We start from the raw sequence: 23,197 nt of genomic DNA on the forward strand, positions 1-23,197 counted from the left end.
AAAACGAACAGATCTTTTTTCACGCGTGCGCGGCGACCTAACCTAGGGTCTAGGGTTTGACGCATATCAGTTTTACCGGGAATATCATACACATACATTGAGCATTTGACATACTTTCTGAATTCTTGAGCGAACTTTTCGTAATAAGAAAATTTGCTCCTCGGGAAACAACTGCATGGAAAAGCGGAAACATAAATCAACGATTTTAATCAGTGCAACTTGCGTGGTCTCATAGTTAATTTTTTATTGTTGCAAATACATCAGGCATAAGTATACATTTTATATATATATACTGAAAAACATAGTGCGAATCTGACTCTTGTAGCGATCCTTGAACGTTAAAATAACCTCGGCCAAACTCCAATTAATATATTCATTTCTATCGATCAAATGCAAACTAACTTTAATCTCGGTTTAATTCTTATTTTTTACTCTTTTCTAATTTTAAGAATTAGAAAAAGATAAAAGTGAGTTAAACCGAGATTAATTAGTTAATCTACATTGATATTAATCGCTGTTTAAGTTAATCGGAGTTTAGTCATGTCGAGCAAGGAACGAGGGGACCCGGGGACGAGGGGGGCGTCTGTGGGGTCGCAGGGGATCGTGCGTTTAGCGACGGGCGTGGTTGGCAGCACCGTGAAGTGTGCGTTTCAACGGTCGGCGATATCCTGGAGGTTTACGGCGAGAGGTTCCGAGACTTCCCCGAGTTCCGACCGGCGAGGGCGAGTACTACTCGCGCGAGGACGAGAGCTACGGAGGAGACGCTTGGCGAGCACCACAGCCGCGAGTCCGGCGAGTCTCATGTGATCGGCCCCGCGTTCCTCGCGCGGAAGCAGCAACGTCATGGGTCTGCTCTCGGATCCGCTTCTGTTCGCGATCGCGCTGCTCGACACGGGCTGCGTGCTGTTCCTCCTGGTGTTTTACGTATCCTTTTTGTCACCCGACCCGGTCGCGCGTGCTGTCGATCATTTTTCGTCCCTCTTTCGACGCCCCGTCGGACCGCTTCGCGAAGCGGTCGGGTCACGCTCGATGCCGCGAGCGAGGGACTTTTTTCGCGACGGAGGTTATCTCGGTGATTGGCAGCCATGCAGTGGCACCATTTTCAAATTTTTCTCCCTTACAAGTAGAAAAAAAAATTAAAAACATTAACTATTAATGCAGATTAATTTTAATCCTCTTGTAGTTATAAGAATTAGAAAAGAAAATAAAAAGTAAGTTATACAGAGATTAAAGTTAGTCTGCATCGATAAAATGGAAATAAGTACTGTCAATTTTAATTGTTATTATGAACGTTATTTTCCTTGACCGAGATGCGCAGATTATAACGCTGTCGGATCTTGAGTGTGATTATCTGAATGCGCAAGAATGCTGTTACAAGTTGAATATGGTATGATTATACGTCTTGTAGCATGTCTTGTTATACGAACGCGATATTAAATTTAATTTACTTTCCGTTGCAGGGAGTGTTGCCAAAGTTAATAGGACACACGTTTCTGGTGTTTCTTCTGTTGATACACGGACAGCTGATATTGACGCTGGTGAATATACCGATGACGATGTGGTTGTTTTACGAGTATCTTAACGTTCCCAGCGGCAATATGGGAGTTTACGATCCCACGGAGATTCACACTCGCAGTAAGCTGAAGAGATACACGCGCGATAGCATGATTCATCTCGGATATTGCCTCGTGTTCTTTTTCATTTATCTTTATTGGTAGGTATTCACGTAAATGTAGCTACTTTTTTATGTATTAAAAAAAAAACGAAAGAGTTACATATGTATTTTTTCTTCAGCATGATTGTGGCGTTGCTCAAGGGGAATCCCATCGTCAGGAGCGACGACGACGACACTGTAACCGAATTATAAAGATAATAGAGAGATTGAGGCAAAGAAACCCCTTTTATATGTAATATGTATCGCGTTTATATTATATATTCTTTTATTTATATATTATAATGGTATACAAGTATATTTTAATTCCACTATATCTGATACACAGCACATCACGTTCTTTAAACGATATAAGTATTGTTTATTGAAGAGTTTTTTTTGTTATCATATCCGTTGTTTAAATATTTAGCTGGACACGCGTACTGCTTTCAAATGATCTAGCTGTTGTCATTTACGGTTCCCATTTATTTCAAGATAGGCATTTCAGAGACAAATATTTTTCGCTTATTTACTCAACACTTTTGATAATTCCCCTGATTTGAAGGCCTCGAACAGTGTTATTCGCGCTAAGGTCTAACGAAATAAATAGGAACCGTGCAGGACATCAGACAAATACCAAATGCGTCGTCGTGTCCATTCGCGCGTGCTGCTTGCGCGTAACGCGTGCGAGCGATTGTAAGTTTCTAGTCGTAAAGATGTAAAAGCGAAAGTCTGTATCATGGCAGGGATTGCGTGTTTAAGGGCAATAATACAATCGTAATATTTTAATATTACATTTTATTACAAATTAATCCAAATCCGGGGATGCGTTTCCCAAATGAGAAAGTCTTCCCCTTTTTCGAAGGATCTACCGCGAGTTTCCTCTTTCACCCCCTCTTTCTTACAAATGCGACGATCTGTAACGAATATTTTTTTCAGGGGAGACGAGCCGTGACCTACGATTTTTCGACCGCGTTACATCACGCGGCTCCTCTTATCGACCGCCTCGTTGAAATGAACCCGGAGTCGACGATAACAGGCGCTATCGCAAACGCGAGAAAGAGAGTACACGGGAACACGAGACCACGTCGTCATCGCCGTTCTATTTCGCGTGTTTACCGTGTCAAGTTGACTCAGGTTTAATGGCAGTCGGATGAGATTGGATCGATTTAATGGGCGCGGTGAAGGTGATTAGTCCATCCTCCCCTCGTCGTGGAAGGGCGCGCGCTTATTTTTAGATCGAATTCAAAGCGAAATCTACATAGCTGTCGCCTACGACCTATATATATGTGTACGTGTGTGTGTGTGCGTGGGCGCAATGGATTTTTTTCGTCTTGCATTCCCCGAAAAATCCGGCCACCCTCGGTCGGAGGGAGTCGGTCATCCGAGCCGGTCGGGAAGCCCATTTAATTCTCGTCGTTGCGTCGTCGCGCAAATTGCTCGGAACTAATGCAAAATCGATTCACCACGATGTTCTCCCCGCGCGCGCGGCGGGATCCCGGAATTTGCGGAACGGATGAGAACCGCAAATCGATCCCCGCGCGTATGTATCCGAGGGGGATAATAATCGAAGAGGGTCGCGCAACCCCCCGCCGCACGCCGCGCCGCGCCGGTGCCGTTAACTCTCGGCGCTGTTTCGCGCCCTCGTTAACGCTCGTTTGGTCAATCTCTTCGCCTTTCTCGCATACGTTAGCGGCCTTTCATGTTTTCTCTCCGCAACAACCACGCCTTTTCCGCGGTAGAAAGATCAATTTCGGAGAAATTGAAGGGAAAGTGAAGGGAGAGGCTCTCTTTCTTTTTTGTTTTTAATGTAAGAAACTTCTGAATTTGAGAAAGGGAACGGAGAACAACTCCCCCCTGATTTGAATCGCAGTTGATTAAGTTTTAAGGAATCTTCTGTAAATTCAGAATTGTAGTAGAGAAAAAATTTTCTCCTTTATCTATGTATCATGAATCATGCATGCAAGTAGCGTTTAAATTTGACTAAGAGACAAATAAAAGAGATCTCTTCCCAGATAGCACAGCTGATCTTTATGAATTCAAAAAGATCTGAATCTGATCTTTATGAATTCATAAAGATCAACTGTGCTATCTGGGTTGCTATTTATGAAATACAAGACGATTTGATGAAATTGTAAAGTCCACTCGCGCGTACTAAAACTAAGAAATTTATAAAAAGTTAATTCGATCAGATTAGCTTCCGGCATGACTTTCGATCGAGCTCTAAAACTTATCAAATAATATCTACAATGTATCATTTTGTTGACACGCGTGGAATTAACTTTTTATCGCGTGAAAGGAATCGGAATCCAGAAAGATTAAAGATTAGCTCGGGGACAGGGCAAATTGTACATGTAAGCTAGAAATTTTTGCTGCGGACAGTTCTGGCGAATCAATCGCCGATCAATTTGATCGAAGCATCGCTCTCGCGCGAGAGATAACAGTGGACCGCCGCGGTGCGAAAGCGAATTCGAAGCGTTGAGCGGCAGTCGCCGGGCGCCGGGGCGTCCCGGTAGAGCGCCTCCTGGTGTTGACGGCGCGCGGACGGCTCGGTGCTGTCGGTGCTTGTCTCCGGCGTGCGGCGCAACTGCCCAACTGGGCGCGACACTCGGCGCGGAAGGAGGATGACGATGCTGCTGCTGCCGCCGCCGCAGCTTCGGAGCGAGCGGCTGTGCCGGACCAGCGAGTCCAGCGACGAGCGAGCGAACGGCTGAAAGCGTGTGAGAGTGACCAACCACTCGCGAGGAAAGACCAGTCGCGTTTCCCATCGTCGTCGTCTTCGTGTCTCTTTCTCTCTCGGAGCGACGAGTCCTGCTGTGTGTGTGTGTGTGTGTGCGTGCGCGCGCGCGCGCGCTCTCTCTCTCGGTTAAAGACACCCGATTCGTGCTCCGGACAACCGTCATCGCGGCACGCTCCTCCTCGTCGGTGAAATGTCTCCGCGGTTGACCTTCGTCCAGTCGCGACCCGGCTGAACCGCCCCGTGACTCGGCTCGCCCGAAACAACCGGGGTCTGACGCGCGAGGTCCCCTCGCGGGCTCTCCCGGGGACGCATCGAGCGCACGTCCTTAAGATATACGTGTGTATTTATACGCGCGAGGTGCGCCGAGCGCGACGACGACGACGGCGACAGTCGCCCTCGCCCTGGTACCAGTAGCGGCGACCAGGACACGGTGATACAGGTGCTCCTAATGCGTGAAATCTCGATGAGGCTTATGTCGTCGACGTCGTCGCCGTCGGAACCGTCGCCGTCGGAGTCGCCGTCGTCGTCGAAGCCGTCGGAGTCGTCGTGGTTGCTGTTACTGTCGCCGCCACCACCGCTGGAGTTGGAGTCGTCGCCGTCGTCGTCGTCGTCGTTGACGGCGCCGTCGCCGTCGTCGTCGCCGTCGTCGTCGTCGTCGCCGCCACCACCATCATCGTCGTCGTCCTCGTGGTCAACGTCCGCGTGTTCGCTGCCACCGTTCTCCACGTCGCTCATCGCTTTGCCGTAAGGAAGATTCAGTGTTGAATCAGTGCGGGTTTGTGGCAATAGGGAGTCAGGATGGCGGGCAACAAGGGTACAGGCATCACCATGCACATAAAGCCCGTGGAAGTTTCCGAGCAGCTACAGGGTGGAGAGAAATTTATCAAGTGGGACGAGGTTTGTGTGTATTTTTAATGTTACGGCTGGTAGTCGGCGGTTTTAATGTCGAGCGCTAGTAAAAGTATAAATGTAAAAGGTCACTTTAGGCATAAACGTGCTTCTTCCTAGTTTAGCAAAGTCAAAAAGAAAAAAAAGAACTGAATTCCGCGATAATAGCTCGTGTCACAATTTCTATTCCGAGGCGTCAAGCCTAGACGTGACTCTTTATCGGAAAAAAACATTTATGCAGCAATTACAATAAACCAGTCACGCGGTAAAAATAAATCTTTCATAATACCAAATGCTATGTAATCGTAGGATTCCGGGGTGGCAACACCGGTGACTTTGAAAGTGGATAAATATGGTTTTTACATACACTGGGTGGATCAAAATAATGAGATGGATATGCTGGACATAGCAGTTATAAGAGATACTCGCACAGGAAAATATGCAAAAATACCAAAGGTATTAATTTTATTTGTGTTCCTTTTAATAATAACAAACATTTTTTATTAAATAATAAATATATAAAATAGTCCTGTAAATAATATATCCGTTACCGATGTAATCGTGAGCTGTAACTTTCCCGGTGACAATATAGCAAATATTGTATTAAAAATGCTCAAAAATGAATGGTCTAAGAGAGAATTCTGATTTTTCCATAATTATATCAGTGACGCACAGAGCATCATCACATAATAATTATTGACTAATTTATAAATAGACCATTACCTACTTTACGTCCCATACATAGTTTGCTTTTTTTATCACACCTACTACCACCTGCACCAATGGTAGATAAAGGCAGTTCCGTATTCATTGAAATAACACGCCTAGCTGGATCAGTTTTCCCATAAATCAATAAACAGAACTTTGAATGAACTGACATACTTCAAACTGCAGCAGAAGCATGCAGCATTGTATGCGTTTAGCTCATTGTACGAAACTTTTTGCTTGTTGCTCACTGAGTTGCGCTAGGGGCATTATTAGGAGTTTCATTTGTTGATATATCTTGAGCTTTGTGTCAAAGGAGATAACAAACGTTTGTTGAATTAAAAATTCTACTCTGTAGGATCCAAAGCTGAAATCTCTTGTAACGATGGGTTCTCAAGACTCCTTAGAAGACAAAACTGTAACGATCTGTTACGGATCTGACTTTGTCAATATGAATTTTATTAATTTTTGCACAACGCGTGCAGAAATAGCACAACATTGGGCAGAACAACTTTTTCAAATGGCGTACAATTTGATTCAATTAAACACTAGCACAACTATGTTCTTATTGAAAGCACATACCAAGCTTGCACTTACTGCTGATAAAAATGAAAAAATACCGGTAAAAAAGTGAGTACGGTCTTATCATACAATTCTAACGTTACTACTGTAAGATAGTTTTTTTCTAAGATAAGATATATATACTTGAATTTTTTTTGCAGTATAATAAAAATGTTTACACAAAACAAAGACGATCGCAAGCGTGTTGAGAAAGCACTTGATATTTCTGGCTTTCCATCTGGCAAAGTGAGTTTGGTGCTATGTCGTAAATATTAGAAAAATTTGACTGTAAAATACTCTGCACACATTCACTTATTACGATAATATTGTTTCTTAGAGTGACGTCGTACCGTTGCCAAAATTCCAATTTGAAGATTTTTTCAACTTTTACAAGTCTCTGACTCAGAGATCAGACGTGGAAAAAGTGTTCGAAGGAATTATTGGCAATAGCAAACGCAAATTGATGTCTGTTTCACAATTTGTGGACTTCTTGAACAAGTCGCAGAGAGATCCACGTCTCAACGAGATACTGTATCCATACGCAAATGAAGCTAGGGCAAAGGATATCATAAATCAGTATGAACCCAACAAGGGTAATGCAAATAAAGGACAGCTCAGTTTCGACGGATTTTTGAGATATCTCATGAGCGAAGACAACCCGATTGTTGCTGTCTCCAAATTTGAATTGTCTGACGATATGGATCAACCGCTTCCGCATTATTTTATAAATTCTAGTCATAACACATATTTAACAGGTTATTATAATATACGTTGTTATAATTATTTTTAACACGTAGTATATCATTATATTTAACTTGAGTACTTATAAAACATTTCCCCTATTCAGGGCATCAACTTACCGGAAAGAGTTCTGTGGAAATTTATCGTCAATGTCTTCTAGCCGGTTGCCGATGTGTTGAATTAGATTTTTGGAATGGAAAATTTGACGAACCCGTTATTGTTCATGGGTACGAATACTAATTATCTTGCATTTATGTAAGAGAGTTATACAATTGATTTTTAATTAAAAATATAAATTTTTTCTTAGATATACATTCGTACCTGAAATATGTGCCCGAGATGTGATAGAGGCAATTGCTGAAACCGCTTTTAAAACGTCGGACTATCCAGTCATTCTCAGTTTCGAAAATCACTGCAATCCAAGGCAACAAGCCAAAATCGCTCAGTACTGCAGAGACCTTTTCGGGGAAATGTTGCTCGATGCGCCACTTGAATCACACAAGGTATTTTTAGATATTACGCTTAATGAAGAAACTATTAATAGGTACATGCAAAAATTATGTCTGTAATTAAATGGTATTTTTTGCTTTTAGTTAGAGCCAGGTCAAGAGCTCCCGCCGCCGTCGTTACTAAGGCGTAAAATAATAATAAAGAATAAAAAGAAACATCATCATCATCATAAAAAGCATCACAAAAAGCAACAGCAAGCTTTAGATACTGCTGAAGGTACCCCAGACAGTGAAACTAATGGGACGGTGAATCCATCTGCTGGAGGAGAAAACGGTCCTCCGCCGGATATTATACCTCAGAATGAAATGGCTGATGATGGTGCACCTGAAAATGAGCAGCAAATTGGAAATGGCGATATTTCCCATCCGATGCTGCAACAAAGACAAGGCAGTAAAGACAGCGGCCAGGATGACGAAGGTCGGTAACAGGAAATTGAAGCTGTAGAGATATTGACGGAAGAGGCACGCATATTTCACGAGTTTATTTTTTTAGACGAAGAAGATGAATCGAGTACAGAGGACGATGAGTCTAATGTGGAAGATATTAAACTGAGAATAGGTGACAAAGTTGTACCAGATAAATCCGTAGCCAAAGAGACCGAGGCGGGCGCAGAGATTTCAGCTCTAGTTAATTATGTGCAGCCCGTACACTTCAATAGTTTTGAATCGGCTGAAAGTGCGTGAAGTCTCTTAACAAGAAGAATGTAAATGCATTCTCTTCGTATTATAAAGATAATTTTATATCGCTTGTATTTTATAGAAAAGAATCGCACGTACGAAATGTCATCCTTCGACGAGAAGCAAGCTACGACTCTCTTGAAAGAGAGACCACTAGAGTTTGTGAATTACAACAAGCACCAATTATCTAGAGTTTACCCAGCAGGAACAAGATTCGATTCCAGTAATTTCATGCCGCAAGTATTTTGGAACGCGGGATGTCAGCTGGTTGCGTTAAATTATCAAACACTCGGTAAATAAGATTTTATCTAGCATATTATCTTATCTATCATTTATTGTTGATGTAAACTTAATTTTATCTGTGACAGATCTGGCGATGCAATTAAATCTGGGAATATTTGAGTATAATCAACGCTGCGGCTATCTATTAAAGCCAGAATTTATGAGAAGAAAAGATCGGCGGCTAGATCCCTTCGCCGAGTCTACCGTTGATGGTATTATAGCAGGCTCGGTTCATATCCATGTGATATCCGCACAATTTTTAACTGACAAAAGAGTAGGAACTTACGTAGAAGTCGATATGTACGGTTTGCCGGCGGATACCGTAAGGAAGAAATTCCGCACAAAAATCGTACCTAACAACGGTATTAATCCCATATACGACGAAGAGCCGTTTGTATTCAAGAAGGTAAAACGATAGTATTTGCATAAATTTCTAAGTTTTGCTTAAAAAATATTTTTGTATAATGTGCTGTTTACGCATTCCTTAGGTAGTTTTGCCGGAACTTGCCTCGATAAGGATAGCGGCGTATGAAGAATCTGGACGTTTAATCGGTCACAGGGTACTTCCCGTAGTCGGATTATGCCCAGGATACAAACATGTAGCATTAAGAACAGAGTGCGGGCAACCACTACCATTAGCGAGTCTGTTTTTACATGTTATCGTGAAAGATTACGTTCCTGATGGTTTAAGCGAGCTTGCCGAAGCTTTAGCGAATCCTATTAAATATCAGAGCGAAGTGGAGAAGAGAGAGAACCAATTGTTGGTTCTTACAGATTGCTTGGAAGAACCGGAAGAAATCGAAGTACGATTTAAAATATTGCTAAGCGATTTACTAATCGCTGTTTCCTTCCTGACAATTTAATTTTTCCAAATTTTAACTAACGTTACTAACATTTTGTAGGATAAGGGTAAAGTTGGCGATATTCCTAGTACTGCTAAACCAGCTGTAAGTTTTCTGTATGGTTTAATTTTCTCGTAATACATCAGTAACAATGTTATTTTTGCAGGAGGAAGTTGTAAAAGCTAAACGACTACAGTCCATAGGCGAAGTGCCAAGCCTTTTACTAACTCCCAGTAGCTTACAACATAGTAGACCATCTATCGGCGGCATAGGTAGTTCGGACACGGTGGATGTGGACGATGATACTCCCTGTTCTGCAGTTCAATCAGCCGATACATCTATAAATAAAAGCCCAGTCAATGTTGGCAATAGTGAGTGTTTTTTAAATAAATTTTTTTATTAAAAATATATTATTTTTCTTTTTTCAATTTATATTTTGGCAACTCTTCTGTTACAGTAAGTGATGAAATAGTAGCCGAAAGTTTGGAAAAACTCATGGAAAACAAGCTGGTCAGGGAGAAAAAGATGGAACTCGAGAAGAAACTTGAATCTCTGAGGAAAAAGCATGAAAAAGAGAAAATGCGGTTACAGTCACAGAAAGCCTCGATCGACGGTGAGAAGCATAGATCGAAATTCTATATGAGCAACAGGCTGGTGAAGCGACTATCGAGTAAAAATATGTAAGTATACGAATGAGATGACTGAAAATTGCTACAATATTGAGTCGCATCATTTTTAAGCAGTTTTTCGAGTGAAGTGGGTTTAAGCACCTTGGCCATGGCCGAGACCTCCGAATGTCCGGAGAACGCGGAAAATCGTGAGGGGAACGAGGGGACCAGGGGCTTACCCAGAAGTCAAAGCGATCGATTTTTAGCCGTATGCAAGGCGCATGTTCAACAGGAACGCGAGCTTCAGGAAAAATATTACGAGAACCTCTTTGCGACTGTCGAGAAAGTGATGAGAGGATCGCAATCCAATCAATTGAAAATGCTTCAGGTGCTTTTAGACAGAGAGACCGCGGACGTTAAACGAAAGCTGCAGGCTACGAGACAAGGCGAGGTACTTATTTATTACGATACTTTTCTAAATAACGAAATATATGAAATAGCGTAATTGATTGTTGAATATATTTTATCGTTTTAAGGTCAAACAATTGGCTAAAGTGCACAAAGATAAGGCCGAGTTGGAACGTATAAAACGAGAAGTCGCGAAATCGACGGTGGAGAAAGGTGTGAACGAGTGTACGCGCTTGACGAAAATTTACGACAAGAAGAGAGCGGAGTTGGAAAGACAGCACGAAGAAGTGCGGCTAAGCCTGGAAGAGGAGCGAGCCAAGGTTCGCATTCTAGTGTAACAAATAATACATTATTTTACTTGTGGTATAAATTTTTAAAATACATTTTAATGTGACAGGTGAAAGCTAACTTGCTGGCGGAATATAGTAGCCGCTACAGTAAATACGAAAGTGGTGAGTTACCCCTGTCACCGTCTGGCGGAGCTAGCTTGCCCGAGTCGCTTAGCGAAAACATGTATTGACTCGCGAAACGAATTGTCTAGCTGTGTGTTAATTAAGGATACGGCATCGATCCACGGATGTCCGTGTCTCACGCCATTGTACGCGTCGTCCAAAGCATCTAGTTATGCAACCTGGTACAGCAAACGCGAATCGTAGTCTGAATTCTGTAACGAGAGATACATGAGGGGAGAAGGAAAACAGATATTACTTGGACGCAATAATTTTCCCGACACTTGTACGAGGAAACGAATCAATAACGACTAACGGAACGTTGGTACGTAGCGCTTATCTACAGTTGCTCGGCGGCGATAAAACGTACCCTCTCGGGATGTTGACATTGTGACGGTGCTGTGACGAGAGATCACGTGATTTCGGGCAGCTCGGTGCTACTCGAGGCACGAGTTAACGTCTTGATACTATTATGTACGGTACAATTGTATATATATATATATATCTATATATACATATATATATGTATACTGATCTTTTACCATTTAATACTTCAAGAAAATTAGATGTCGAATAATGTGGATCGAAGTAATTTTCTATTACTTCAACGCTGTGTCTTTTACTACGATGATCATTATTCGACTGAGCGTTGATCGTACATGCCGATCGATTCCTCAATCGATTGTCTCACGTGAAAACGCCTATGTCTTGATCTCTTTACGATAAAATATCTGCTTAGTAATACAAAAGAGAGAAAGTGATAATGTCAGACTTCAATGAGAAATGCGAGTTTCGCATTATTTGCACACAGTATTAAGCAGTCTGAAAGATTCCGGGATCTATGATAGTCGCCGACGTGACAGTCGATTGTACATTTGCATGAGCTTAACGAAGCATTAAGATCGTTTGCGAGAAATACGCACGAGAGAGGTATATATATATATATATATACATATATATAATTCTAAATAAGGGAAAAAAATAATACAACAAACCTTCCTAAGTGCTAACATTTAATATTGTTGTTATATGCATAAGGCATCGTTATTTAATCGACTATATATAAACTAAGAAACTCTAATCGCGTTCCAAGATGCTCTGTTTAGATTGGTCTTCGATTACTAAAAGATCAGATCTCAGGAGATTCCAGTCAGAATAATGTAAGAAGTATAACCGAGAGGGTGAAATCTCTTTGGCCTAGAGGAGAAACATTGGAAAATGCTGAGAGAGGTCTACACGAACGCGCGAGTGATCTGATATATTTTTGACTGAAAGTACTCCGTATAAAACAAATTTTTTTTCTGGGGTTGTCCGCACCGTGAAAATACTGAGACACTGTCGTACCAGAGGCACGAGAGTGTCCCAGTATCTCAATGTGTAGAGCGATTTCGGTCGGGCAAACCCCTTTGAGGAAGACAATCAAAAATGTTACGATGTAACATTGTCCTTGTTGTTTCTAATTGTACGATATTTTAGGCTACGCGCTACGATACGTATACACAGGTATCTGAGGGGATTCTTCGTAGTAATAACGAACTTAGGATTAAAACTTATCCCGTATCGTAAGTCTACATCGTGTAAATTCGTTATTTATTTAACGTGTTGATTTAGTAAAGGCAGAGGTACGCGGGGTGTATCGTAATCTGCTTGGTGATAATCGCACGAGTAACGACGATCGAATCAAAGAGAGAAAGAAGAAAAAGTTACTTTATTGTCGCAATTTCTGTTATTTATATTTTACGCTAATCGATGATTCTTTATTTCGGTCTAGAGATTGCACAATTTTTTTTAGTCTTTGATAAGTTTATCTATTGTTAAACATTCGCCATAGTTGAGCAGAAAATTGTTGTTAATGGATCTGCGATCCAGTTGCACAAGTGTACTGCACACGCGATCTCATTATACTCAAATGCTATCTCATGGCATTTAGTGTTTTCGAAATTTAGACTCTTCTCTTTATGCATTACAACTACGAATTTAAGTACATTCTTTCGTTGCGTGTACTTACATCGAAAGAGCCATATTTTGATCTGATCGATTATAGTTTTCGAATAAGAGTGTATGCGCACAGGTATGAAAGTATAATTACTTGCGAATTTGAACGAATCTCGATATGAATTGTATTTCAATATTATATTTTACATTGAACTTTTTAGTCTTAAAGCACAAAGAGTATATGTTCATCTCAATTATATATATATTTTTAAATTTCTGCTTTTTTGTATTGTTTTATAATTTTGTCGAGCTTATAATTTTTAATTTAGCGTTTTTAATTCTTTGAAGTTACATTTGGATGTAATATGGGAAAATATGATGTTATTTTTATAAACTTTAAAAAATGAAAATTTTATAATTATATAATTTGTATAGATTATATTTTATAAATATCTTTTATAATTGTACCATCGCGTGCAATAATAGTCAATTCGTTGTTCATTCTATTATGTGATTCTGCTCTCTTTGTGCATTATTTTTCGCAATCATCGTCGAAGGTGAAGGAAAAGAACACTCGCAATTGTGGCGAGAACTCTAACAAGCAGAGAACAACTGGAAGAGCAATTAAGACATACGCATTTATTATTGCAAGCGATAGTGCATCCCGTAAACTTAAGAATGTTAAAGTTATATCCCGTGCACCTCTCTCAGATTTAATAATATTTCGTTTGCGATAAATATAAAAAGTATGGCATTTAGTTCTTTTGAACAGTCGCTATGGCGTCTTTCACAGGAAGGAAGGAGAAAGAGAGAGGGTAGCTGATATATATATATTTCATACTTTATCATTAAAAAGTACGCAGAGTTACCATTTTTTAGTCGACGTTTATTATCGCGATAGCATTTTTTGTCAAGTTACCGATTGTTCGTGAGGTTGTAGCTTGTATCGTAGCGGACGCGACTTTATCCGATATGATGGTAGATAATTGTAATAAAGATAATATGAACGATAATATATTTAATGCAATGCATGTGTAACTCTTCTATCTGGTACGCTCGGAATGTACGCGAAGAGATCAATATGCGTGGACAAGTATTTGTGAAATTGGGCAGATGCCACGTCGGTTAAAGTACGCATCCTCTGCGACATCTCGAGCAACTCCCGTGGCGATGTAACGATAGAAGAAAATCGATTAATTGCGTAATGCGACGCGTAGTACTACGGTACACTGAATCTCTATTGTTACACGTATAGATATTTGTTTTCTAACATTCTGATATTTATTTTGAGGCGTTGCTTTTACCTCGAACGCATTACAAGTTTGTTACATTCGTAAGTTTTTCGATGTTTCGCCTCTCCGTAACGAAGCAGATTTTAGTACGAGCGTTTACTTTGCGAAACGTAATTATCGTTTTCGAGCTTGCGATATTAGTATATATATAGTATATGTATATATAGGTAATATATTGACTTTTCTCCTATGTCGGTTACGGCATTGAAGCGTGCAATCTTTTTGAATATATTTTCGTTAACTAAGCTATATTATCACGTTGAGGTTGACGACCTCTCGTATATTGCGATATATACGAGATAACTGGAATATAAGCGATAAGAGTGAGCAAATGGAAGAGTATTTCCAATTATATAGGTTTTTCCTTATATTCCAATGGTAATCCGAGTTTTAGCTTCGTTATCTTTGTCAATTGAGGAGTTGGAAATCGAATCTATACCGTTATTCTTTATACAGTTGTACATTGCATTCGAATATTGTTATACTTATGCGTTATATCGGAATATTGTATTCTATGGATGACGTTTGTTTGTCGCTTTTTTTTTCGAACTGTATAAATTTTAAGCTCGTTTTTTGAGCTTAGATGAAGCTATTTACGCTGTTATCACATCCAATTCCTCGATTGCAGTCGTTTCGCGTCTAGTGTGATCTACCTATGCATTTATGTCCTTCGACTAGATCAGATCGAGTTGCTGTGTGTATTTTGTCGAAGATCTTTTCCCGCGCATTGTATGTGGATGTCGCATACTTGCCTGGGACACGATCGTTCTTCTCCTACATTCGTGTAATGTACATATATACGCGTGTATGTACGTTACACACACATGCGTGTGTACATAAGATAAATTTAGATCTAACGGGATATAGATAATAATATATACATATATATATATTCACGTTGATATATTATATGTGTTGTTGTTGTTGATGTTGTTAATCGTAGGATAGCCATAAAGAGAAAAATGGTAGCGCTAGCGTAATCGTTGTTAATATAAGAGTACTACAAGAAACAACAAAATAAGAGTTCTCTACGCTACGACGAACACGTTCGCGGACGGATTGTTAATTAATCGCAACATTAATTGATGCACGCGTCACGATGTTGTCAATTTGTACCTGCGATCTTATCTCGACCACTCTGGCGTTAGTCTTTTTTTTCTCTTGGATTTTGCTTCTATTGCAAGATCTCTGATTTGAGGATCGCTTTCGTTATCAGCTCTAGAATCTCCCTGTCGGTGCTTAACGTCAAAGTGGTCGACTCTAGTGGCGGTGCTTCTCGAGGCGCCGCGGCTACCCCTAAGGTTTGCCAAATAGATATTTATAAAACATGTCGAGCTATCCGCCGAGGATTCCCATAACGGACGTGTCTGTCGTTCTAGAGTAACCGCGAGAGTTTCGCATATGTAACGTGTATATTATACGTAAGATATGCGTGGTTTGAAACGGCCTACAAACGATCAGTAGTGACTTGGCTCAGCTTATTGTAATATCGTTCCATTCTCTCCGAAGATATCGCACTTGCCGCTTTAGTGTCCCGAGGTTTCCACAAATTGGAGCGTCTAAACGTCCGCCGACGGGTCGAGAAACTGAGCGTTAGATCGTTCCCCGCAACCAGGTTCGCATCCGCGAGGATCTTTCGCCTACTTTTATCCGTGCTTTTGTCGCGTCCCATCCGTCGCGTCAGTCCCTCGTCTCACCGTGTAATAAGGATCTCCTTAACAACGATTCTTCGTACCTGACCGTACTATTGTCCTCGACGTTGCGTCCCTCTTCGATCCACTCGTGTGTCGAAGACAGCGAAAAATCTTTTAACGGATATGTCTACGAAGAAAGCATATATATACATATATATATACAATCTGTTCTTTCAAGCGCTCGCAAAAGATAATATTCTGACGGTCGATTAGGCTGCACCGACATTTACGAAGATATTAGGACTCTATTACTGTGTAGCCGCCGACGTGCGTTTTTTTGGATCGTCTATCAGTTTTAGCAGCGACGCTATCGCCAATTCTCAACCGACAATGAAGTAGAATTAAAATTCGACGTACGTGTGTAAATATGGTGCAACGACGATATTCTATAGAGAGCCTGCGTTGCTGGTTCGAATTGACGAATTGAACTCCACCCCGAGGAACCTCGCCTTACAACAACGCTGCACGTCTACGTGTACCTTTAGCGATCGATAGCATCTTGATTCAGCGGGATATGAACGTACTGCTTGAAAAAAGAAGAAAATAATGCACTTAAGCATACAGCGCGAATCTTACGTTCAACGATCCCGTATCCGTTTCGCGATCGAGCTCGATCGTCGAGATTGTAACGTAACGTCGTAGGATGCTCGTTTGATTGTGACGCTTGTTTGCGATAAAAGGAAAGAGAGAAAGAAAGGAGAGGAACGCAGGGCGAGAAGAAGAAAAGAAAAGGGCGAAGAGGGAGAGTAGCAAGCTCGTCGATGATTGTAACGCGGTAGCGATCGATAGCGCGACGCCCGACGGCGTTGCACCCCGGTGGCGGAATACGGCATATACAGACGTATACGTTATTATCTACTTTGTACCAGAGAGTAGTCGCGTCCCGTGCAAAATGATTTCGTCTTCCCTCCTTAGCCATTAGCTGCGGCAACGACGACGTGCCGCGCCGAATCTCGTTATACTTAGCGTCGGCGACGCGCTCGCGTTCGATCGTCTCGTCCAGGTCGATCCCCTCACCGTTACCCTTTCGTAACGCGTTTCGTGATCTTTATGTATTTCTCGGTTGTACCTTTCGTTCTTCAATCGACTCGTCGGTTTCGTACTCTTCCATTCTTTTTTTTTCTGTAAATAGCGACGAGAGATTATAACGAATTTGTTGTGTTCACAATTTGTTTTGATTTCGTATTTTATTTCCCGATTTTTTTCCCCTCCTGTTTTTCCATTTATGATTAAATTTAAGTTGGGTAGATATCGATCAGAGTGCCATACGTTCATAATAGTATGAATTAGCACGAAATTGTCGTTTCTGGTGTAATTGTTAACGTTAATCGGGTGTGAGATTATTTAGTGCTCGCAACAATGTTACGTTAAACATAATTAGGCAGCGTGATTTGATGATGCATAATGATGACCGATTTCTAGCAACTATTAAATTATTTATTAATTTGCGTTTTTAATCATTTTTTTTTCATATTCCCTGTTTAATCTCGTGATTTTCGCCGCGCGTGTCGCATTTCGATTACGTGCATTTCATCCGTGCTAAATCCAACGACAAAGCATCCCACTATGAAAGTACCTAAGCAGCAACGGTCTTAAATGCGTAATTAATGTATTCGCGCGTTCTCTTTACACGCTCTTACCACGGTAAGCGAGAATTTATAGTAAGCGTGGCTCTTTCGAGCGACACACGGTGCGTATTTCGGTATTTATCGGACGCGTGACGGAATAGAATCGAAGGAAGAAACACAAGTTCGGTTATGCTCTATTCGTCACGCGGCGATTTTTTACGCGGTGATTAACGAAAGCTCCGTGAGGCAATTAGATTTTGAACGGAGATCTTATTTCTATAGGTACTTGCAGATTTCAGCAAGTTTGCATGTTATTTGATGTTTACTGGGTTTTAAAGATCTTCGTTCTATAGATTTTACAAATTCTCTGTAGAAAAAAAGTTTTCGTAGATCTTTCCCTGCTGGATCTTCTTGTGATTTCTCTTTAGATCTTTTTCTATTGATGCGCAACCTTATAAATATCATTAATTTTTATTTATGAATAAATTGATTTCTCGCGACTTTTGATTTTATATCTATAGATACTTTGTTTTATAAAAAAAGCCACATTCTCCCATGGATCTTTAACGAAATGTTAGTTTTCCTTAGAGATCAACGTTTCGTTGGAAATCCGCATTCCCCGTCTTCCTCGTTTCACAGAGTTCGAAATTTACAATTCTCTATTTCTACGCATCTTTTTCCACGAAATACGTAGATACAAATCTTACAATATTTTTTACATTGTACACTCTTCTTTATGTCTTTCAAATTATTCTTCTCAGCGGGGATTCGTGTGCGGAGTGCTTATCCGATATGTTTTCATTTCGGGTTTTGAAAGGTGCAAAAGGCGAATGAATTATTAATCGCTTCACGAGAGATAAACACGGGCGAGGAAGTATCGATAGAAATAAGATGTTTGTCCCGCTGTTAGCAATAGTTGTCGATCAATTACGTCGATGGTGTCTGATTATATAATATACATACATATAAATATATATGTGTGCGCGTGTGTGTATATGTGTATATCTCGCAATGCACCGATCTTAATCGCGACGAAACGTACGTAATGGAAAAACGATTAGGGCGTAGAGTATTATATAATTTCATTCAAGAAATAATTTCTCCTCTCTCTGACTCACTTGTGCCTTGCCCTCGATCATCCTTCGCTGTTCTATTGTATCCAGGTATAATCCCTCTTTTCTATAAATAATCGTATTTGATGTTCGATGTCCTTTCTACGAAATAAGAGACTATACGAAATAAGTGACCGACTATACATACTAAGAAAGCGTTACTTATTCACTCTCGTTTTACCATTTACGGCATTTAGCTCGTAATCGATAAATGTACACTGAATAACTCCTACGATTTCGACATTCTTAAGACATCCAGAGGTAGATAATAATTAAAGATAAAACAAATTGCAAGAAAAAAGGCATCCGGATTGCAGACGCTCGCAAATCTTGCTCTCGAAACACACAGACACGTTTCGAGCACTCTAGACGATTTAAATATTTGGAATTTACAGTTTTTCCCGATTATACAGTTCTCGCTCGGTAAACCGAGATGAAACGCGTATTAACGCGTATATATTCGTATAATCTATACCTTTTGGGATTATGATATTATCTTCCCCGTAAAGTCGAGCTTCCATGGTCAAATCGGTGAGATTTGAGAGCAGATTGACCCTCATCGGATCCGATGCTTTACGACTCTCGTATAATTATTATAAAGAATAACACTGCTCGAACACGAGACCGCATTTGTTATACGTACTCCATACTAATCAGGAATTAACAACGTCGTTACTGAGGATCGTGCGGAAGGCTTGCCGTGACAGGTGATGTCCTCGTTCGTAATGTAGGAAATAGGCGGGTATATTTGCGGAAGGTCCCGATAACTAGAATACACTGAAAGTTAGAAAAAAAAAAGTCTTCGCGTTATCGATTACGTTCACAGGAGCATAAAAATATACGTTACGCGCGCGGCGGGTGTTTAAAATACATCTCCCGTTTGTGATTAACTACGCCGTCGCTTGTTAGTGCTTGATTTAAAGTATCGAGAGACCGGTGATATGCCGGTGCAATAAAATTCATGCTCAGCCGGAGGGAATCTCTTCCGCGCCGCGCGTTAGTTCCGCACAGCGAAGATTATCTCTCTGAACTTGCTTTTACATACACGGACGATTTATGGAATTATGCGGGAGTCAAGGGGAGGTCACTTCCGACTGGAAAATAGCTTGTAAATGTATGCGGAGAAATTTCGAATAGAGGATATTTCGTGGCACACAATAGGGCAGGCTCGGACCGTTTTCATCTCGATGGATCTCGCAACGCGCTCTCGCTCCAAGTACGACTACTTGCGCTCTTTAGAACGATCGTTGAAGAAAACTCTTGGTGATTATGCGGAAATGCGATTGATTATCGCTATATCGTGGACATTGCGAGGGATTAATGTGTGTAACTTGCTAATGTATGAACTTTCGGGACGCGAGACTTATTAGTCGTACTTTTCGAGAGACGCGCGCCGGATTGTCAAGCACGATCGATGCCAGCGGTTTTAAGACCATTTGTAAGCCTGGATGTATTTTTTAGAGAACCAGAATTAGAAATATTGTTACCCGCTATGCGAATATCGATACCAATAACGCCCATCAGTCTTGTATCCGTACGACATGATCTGTAAGTTATAATAACGATATTCTATAAATGGCTGTACTATTGTAAAATCAAAGATATAGCGTACAATATATACATAAAATTTAGTGTTGTAGGAGGCAAGCTGTCGAAAGTGGCAATGCATTTGTTCTTTCCTCCCTTCTTTTTTACGAGTATAGGTGTTTGTAGAAACGCAAGGATTTTGTTTAGAGAGATGTCGACGATGGAATATAATAACTATATCGGCACGTTTTACTGAAACTAATTAATATTATTTATTTTGTTTTTTTTTTTTACAAAACGATCAAGCATCATCTTAATAAACTTATAATTCTGTCGACGTGTTAGACCAGATAAAAACTACTTAATTTTATTACAAACAATTGGAGTTATCTATAAATATACATTTCGCGAATATACTCTTGAATATACACTTCAAATACGTTTGAAGACCGTCAAACAGCCGGTTTTTGCACGTATGCTATTAGGAGGTCATATCTCAATACAATATTGTATTCTTCTTGGCTGTTTTTGCTTTTAAGCGGTATCAAGACATTCTGGCTCATTATTTCGCTCACCAGATGATCCACGAATTCGCCTTTCATGTCATCGGGAATCCGCTTGATAAAAGGATTGACGGCGATCACGTGATCTGCAAAAAGCACAAACATGACTTTACTTGGAACAAACGAGGCGATAAAGAATCCTAATTAAGTCGCGACGATTAATTTTCATTACAACGATTTAATTTAATAACTCTTTATGTGTTTTCTGTAGATAGACAATAATTTGTCTTGTTATTGCAGTATCTTACTTTTGAGACTTTGTTTGCTGTATTGATAACTTTTCTCCCTTTTGCTACAGTGCAGAATTTCGAAACCAAGGTCCTCCAGCATCTTTCGCAGACTCGCTCGGACATCTTTGCACATTCTTCGTTGGAAATACGGTACGTAACGGCCCGCATCCTTTAAAGAAAAGGACACAGAGGCATTTGAATTTTATTTTTATAACATTATCGTGCGTTATAGCCATTTCGGTCATTAATACCTGAACATAAGACTGATATCGTGGATCCTGCTTGATCCTCAAATATGCATTGAACCCACAATGGTACCCAAGAAACATCATAAGCGCTTTCCCATTTGGTCGCAGGACCTTGTAAATGTTCTCGAAAGCGCGCCTAAAATTGATAACTTAATTAGAAAAAATTGTACACGGGATAAACATTTTCTTTATCTCGATTAAGCGCTTACCAATATAATGTGAATATTTTCGTGTATATTACTTCTAATAATATCAAAATTAATTGTGGAAATTAACAATTTTATTTACGAAAGCTTTCTTTCTTTGATCGTTACCCAAGAAATTGAAAATTACCACATATCGTTACACCAATGCAAACAGTAAAATGACACAACATTGTCATATTGTTCGACTTGATCACTCGGCAACTCCGACGCTTCGATGTCCAGAACGATGTAGGATAATCGTTTATCGGAGTACTTCTGGCGGGCGTAATTCACCATCGGTTGCGATATATCCGCGCCTGTAAAGACGGCGACAGGCGAGATTCTTTATCGTTTTCCGCCAACAATGCAAGGGGTTCTTCATTTCCAAATTTTCATTTACTCACCTACTACCTCCGCGTCACGCGGCAAGATCGGCAATAACATTTCCTTGGTAATGTTCCCTGGACCTGAACCGACATCGAGACATTTCCCACGCATTTTGGACAATTCATAGGTGAACTCCTCGACGACGTCCTGGGCGTCGCGTCGTTGCATGTTGCTTCCATGGGTTACATAGTCCTCGACTTTCTCCATGATTCTCCGCCGATATGATCTGTGCCATGGTACATACTCTTTGTCAAGGTAGTTCTCTTGTCCTTATACTAGAGAAAATCGATTTTCTATAGATTTTCTTGAAACTGTGAATATATGTTAATTCAGGTGTGCTTTATGCGTGGTATGAATTTCAGTACCTCCTCCGGTATAAAAAATCAAGATACTAAGCCTCAAAGTTTTAATTTTTACAAAAAAAATTTAAAATTTAATTTTTTTTAATTTTGGCATTTTTTCCTTATAGAACTCGACGAGAGGAGCAACTTTGGTCCCTTTGGCCAACCTCGTATCTTTTACCGTTTGGCCTGGAAAACCTTTTCATTAGTAAATAAAGTTGAAACTTTGAGGCTCAGTATCTTGATTTTTTTATACCGGAGGAGGTACTGAAATTAATACCACGCATAAAGCACACCTATATTAACGTATATTCACAGTTTCAAGAAAATCTATAGAAAATCGATTTTCTCTAGTGTAAGGACAAGAGAACTATCTTAAACAATTGCTTCGAGCGGTAACGCCAGGCCGGAGACGCGGCTCTTCGGCGACCTCGGCAGCGCGAGCCGCGGAGGCACGCACACGAAGCCGCGTCGGACATACACGAACACGGGCTCGGGCTTCGTGCGCGCACCCCCGCCGCTCGTGCCGCGGGGGCGCTCCGGCCTGTCGCCTGCGGTTCAGTAGTTCAATTTCGCGATACGCGGGCTTCAAGTTGAGTGCGTGTGAAAGTGCGTTAATTATTGCGTAATTTGTGCGAATCTTGTGCGATTTGATGTCCCACTATCGACGGTGCGAATCGATGCGACAAGTACATCGCTTACACGGACCGGCAAACGAAAAAGAAGACATGGTAAGTGATCGTCTCATGTATACGTAACACGCGCAATTATTACTAAGGTTAACGTTTGATCTTACGTCCGACGTCCGAGTCCCTCTTCGTACGGTCAAAATATCGATCGATGCCGGGGGTGGTATATGTGACACTCACAATGCCGGGTCCGCTCCTCTACTGCTGACTTTTTAACTTCGTCTTTGGTATTTATATTCGGCGGCTCGGTACAAATGACTTGCCTCTTCCTCCGCGTTCTCCCATTTTATTCATGTCTCCCTACCAGCCTGTCCTATTCTTCGTCGTCTACTGTGTGCGCCTACCTCAATATCCAAATTCTTTC

At 40.9% G+C, this 23,197-nt stretch overlaps 3 protein-coding genes across 5 annotated transcripts; 2 read left to right on the forward strand and 1 right to left on the reverse strand.

Moving 5' to 3' along the window:
- Window positions 1–755: 755 nt before the first annotated feature.
- Window positions 756–2,440, forward strand: LOC112455628 (protein cornichon homolog 4). Its single transcript, XM_025017658.1, has 4 exons — window positions 756–924; window positions 1,319–1,387; window positions 1,461–1,714; window positions 1,795–2,440. Exons 1-4 carry the CDS (start codon window positions 844–846, stop codon window positions 1,865–1,867), a joined length of 477 nt encoding a protein of 158 aa, XP_024873426.1. The 5' UTR covers window positions 756–843; the 3' UTR covers window positions 1,868–2,440.
- A 2,622-nt stretch (window positions 2,441–5,062) lies between these two features.
- Window positions 5,063–20,320, forward strand: LOC112455625 (1-phosphatidylinositol 4,5-bisphosphate phosphodiesterase classes I and II). 3 transcript variants are annotated; one of them, XM_025017655.1, is made up of 18 exons: window positions 5,063–5,288; window positions 5,589–5,735; window positions 6,343–6,614; window positions 6,707–6,791; window positions 6,883–7,300; window positions 7,393–7,513; window positions 7,594–7,789; window positions 7,880–8,213; window positions 8,289–8,471; window positions 8,556–8,765; window positions 8,842–9,161; window positions 9,244–9,558; window positions 9,658–9,702; window positions 9,764–9,968; window positions 10,055–10,277; window positions 10,341–10,656; window positions 10,742–10,933; window positions 11,011–20,320. In XM_025017655.1, exons 1-18 carry the CDS (start codon window positions 5,190–5,192, stop codon window positions 11,131–11,133), a joined length of 3,804 nt encoding a protein of 1,267 aa, XP_024873423.1. In that variant the 5' UTR covers window positions 5,063–5,189; the 3' UTR covers window positions 11,134–20,320. The 3 variants fall into 3 exon arrangements, with proteins under 3 accessions (XP_024873423.1, XP_024873422.1, XP_024873424.1); XM_025017654.1 differs by having other exon boundaries at window positions 5,064–5,288; window positions 10,338–10,656; XM_025017656.1 differs by lacking the exon at window positions 9,658–9,702 and having other exon boundaries at window positions 5,064–5,288; window positions 10,338–10,656.
- Window positions 20,321–20,478: 158 nt separating this feature from the next.
- Window positions 20,479–23,084, reverse strand: LOC112455606 (juvenile hormone acid O-methyltransferase-like). Its single transcript, XM_025017619.1, has 6 exons — window positions 22,941–23,084; window positions 21,821–22,029; window positions 21,565–21,733; window positions 21,235–21,367; window positions 21,002–21,152; window positions 20,479–20,839 (listed from the first exon to the last, which is right to left on the reverse strand). Exons 2-6 carry the CDS (start codon window positions 22,008–22,010, stop codon window positions 20,643–20,645), a joined length of 840 nt encoding a protein of 279 aa, XP_024873387.1. The 5' UTR covers window positions 22,011–22,029; window positions 22,941–23,084; the 3' UTR covers window positions 20,479–20,642.
- Between the last annotated feature and the right edge of the window lie 113 nt (window positions 23,085–23,197).

This window comes from Temnothorax curvispinosus, unplaced genomic scaffold (assembly GCF_003070985.1).
Source record: "Temnothorax curvispinosus isolate PA1 unplaced genomic scaffold, ASM307098v1 QBEX01006268.1, whole genome shotgun sequence".
NCBI lineage: Eukaryota > Metazoa > Arthropoda > Insecta > Hymenoptera > Formicidae > Temnothorax > Temnothorax curvispinosus.

Bases quoted from the DNA above. Each gene is read 5' to 3' on its own strand.
- LOC112455625 (XM_025017654.1), top strand. From the start codon at position 5,190: ATGGCGGGCAACAAGGGTACAGGCATCACCATGCACATAAAGCCCGTG. The intron at 6,615-6,706 runs GTGAGTACGGTC...TTTTTTTTGCAG, and splicing joins GAAAAAATACCGGTAAAAAA to TATAATAAAAATGTTTACAC. The intron at 8,214-8,288 runs GTCGGTAACAGG...TTATTTTTTTAG, and splicing joins CAGCGGCCAGGATGACGAAG to ACGAAGAAGATGAATCGAGT.
- LOC112455628 (XM_025017658.1), top strand. From the start codon at position 844: ATGGGTCTGCTCTCGGATCCGCTTCTGTTCGCGATCGCGCTGCTCGAC. The intron at 1,388-1,460 runs GTATGATTATAC...TTTCCGTTGCAG, and splicing joins GCTGTTACAAGTTGAATATG to GGAGTGTTGCCAAAGTTAAT. The intron at 1,715-1,794 runs GTAGGTATTCAC...TTTTTTCTTCAG, and splicing joins TTTTTCATTTATCTTTATTG to CATGATTGTGGCGTTGCTCA.
- LOC112455606 (XM_025017619.1), bottom strand. From the start codon at position 22,010: ATGGAGAAAGTCGAGGACTATGTAACCCATGGAAGCAACATGCAACGA. The intron at 21,734-21,820 runs GTGAGTAAATGA...CCGTCTTTACAG, and splicing joins GCGTGACGCGGAGGTAGTAG to GCGCGGATATATCGCAACCG. The intron at 21,368-21,564 runs GTAATTTTCAAT...TATCAATTTTAG, and splicing joins CATTGGTGTAACGATATGTG to GCGCGCTTTCGAGAACATTT.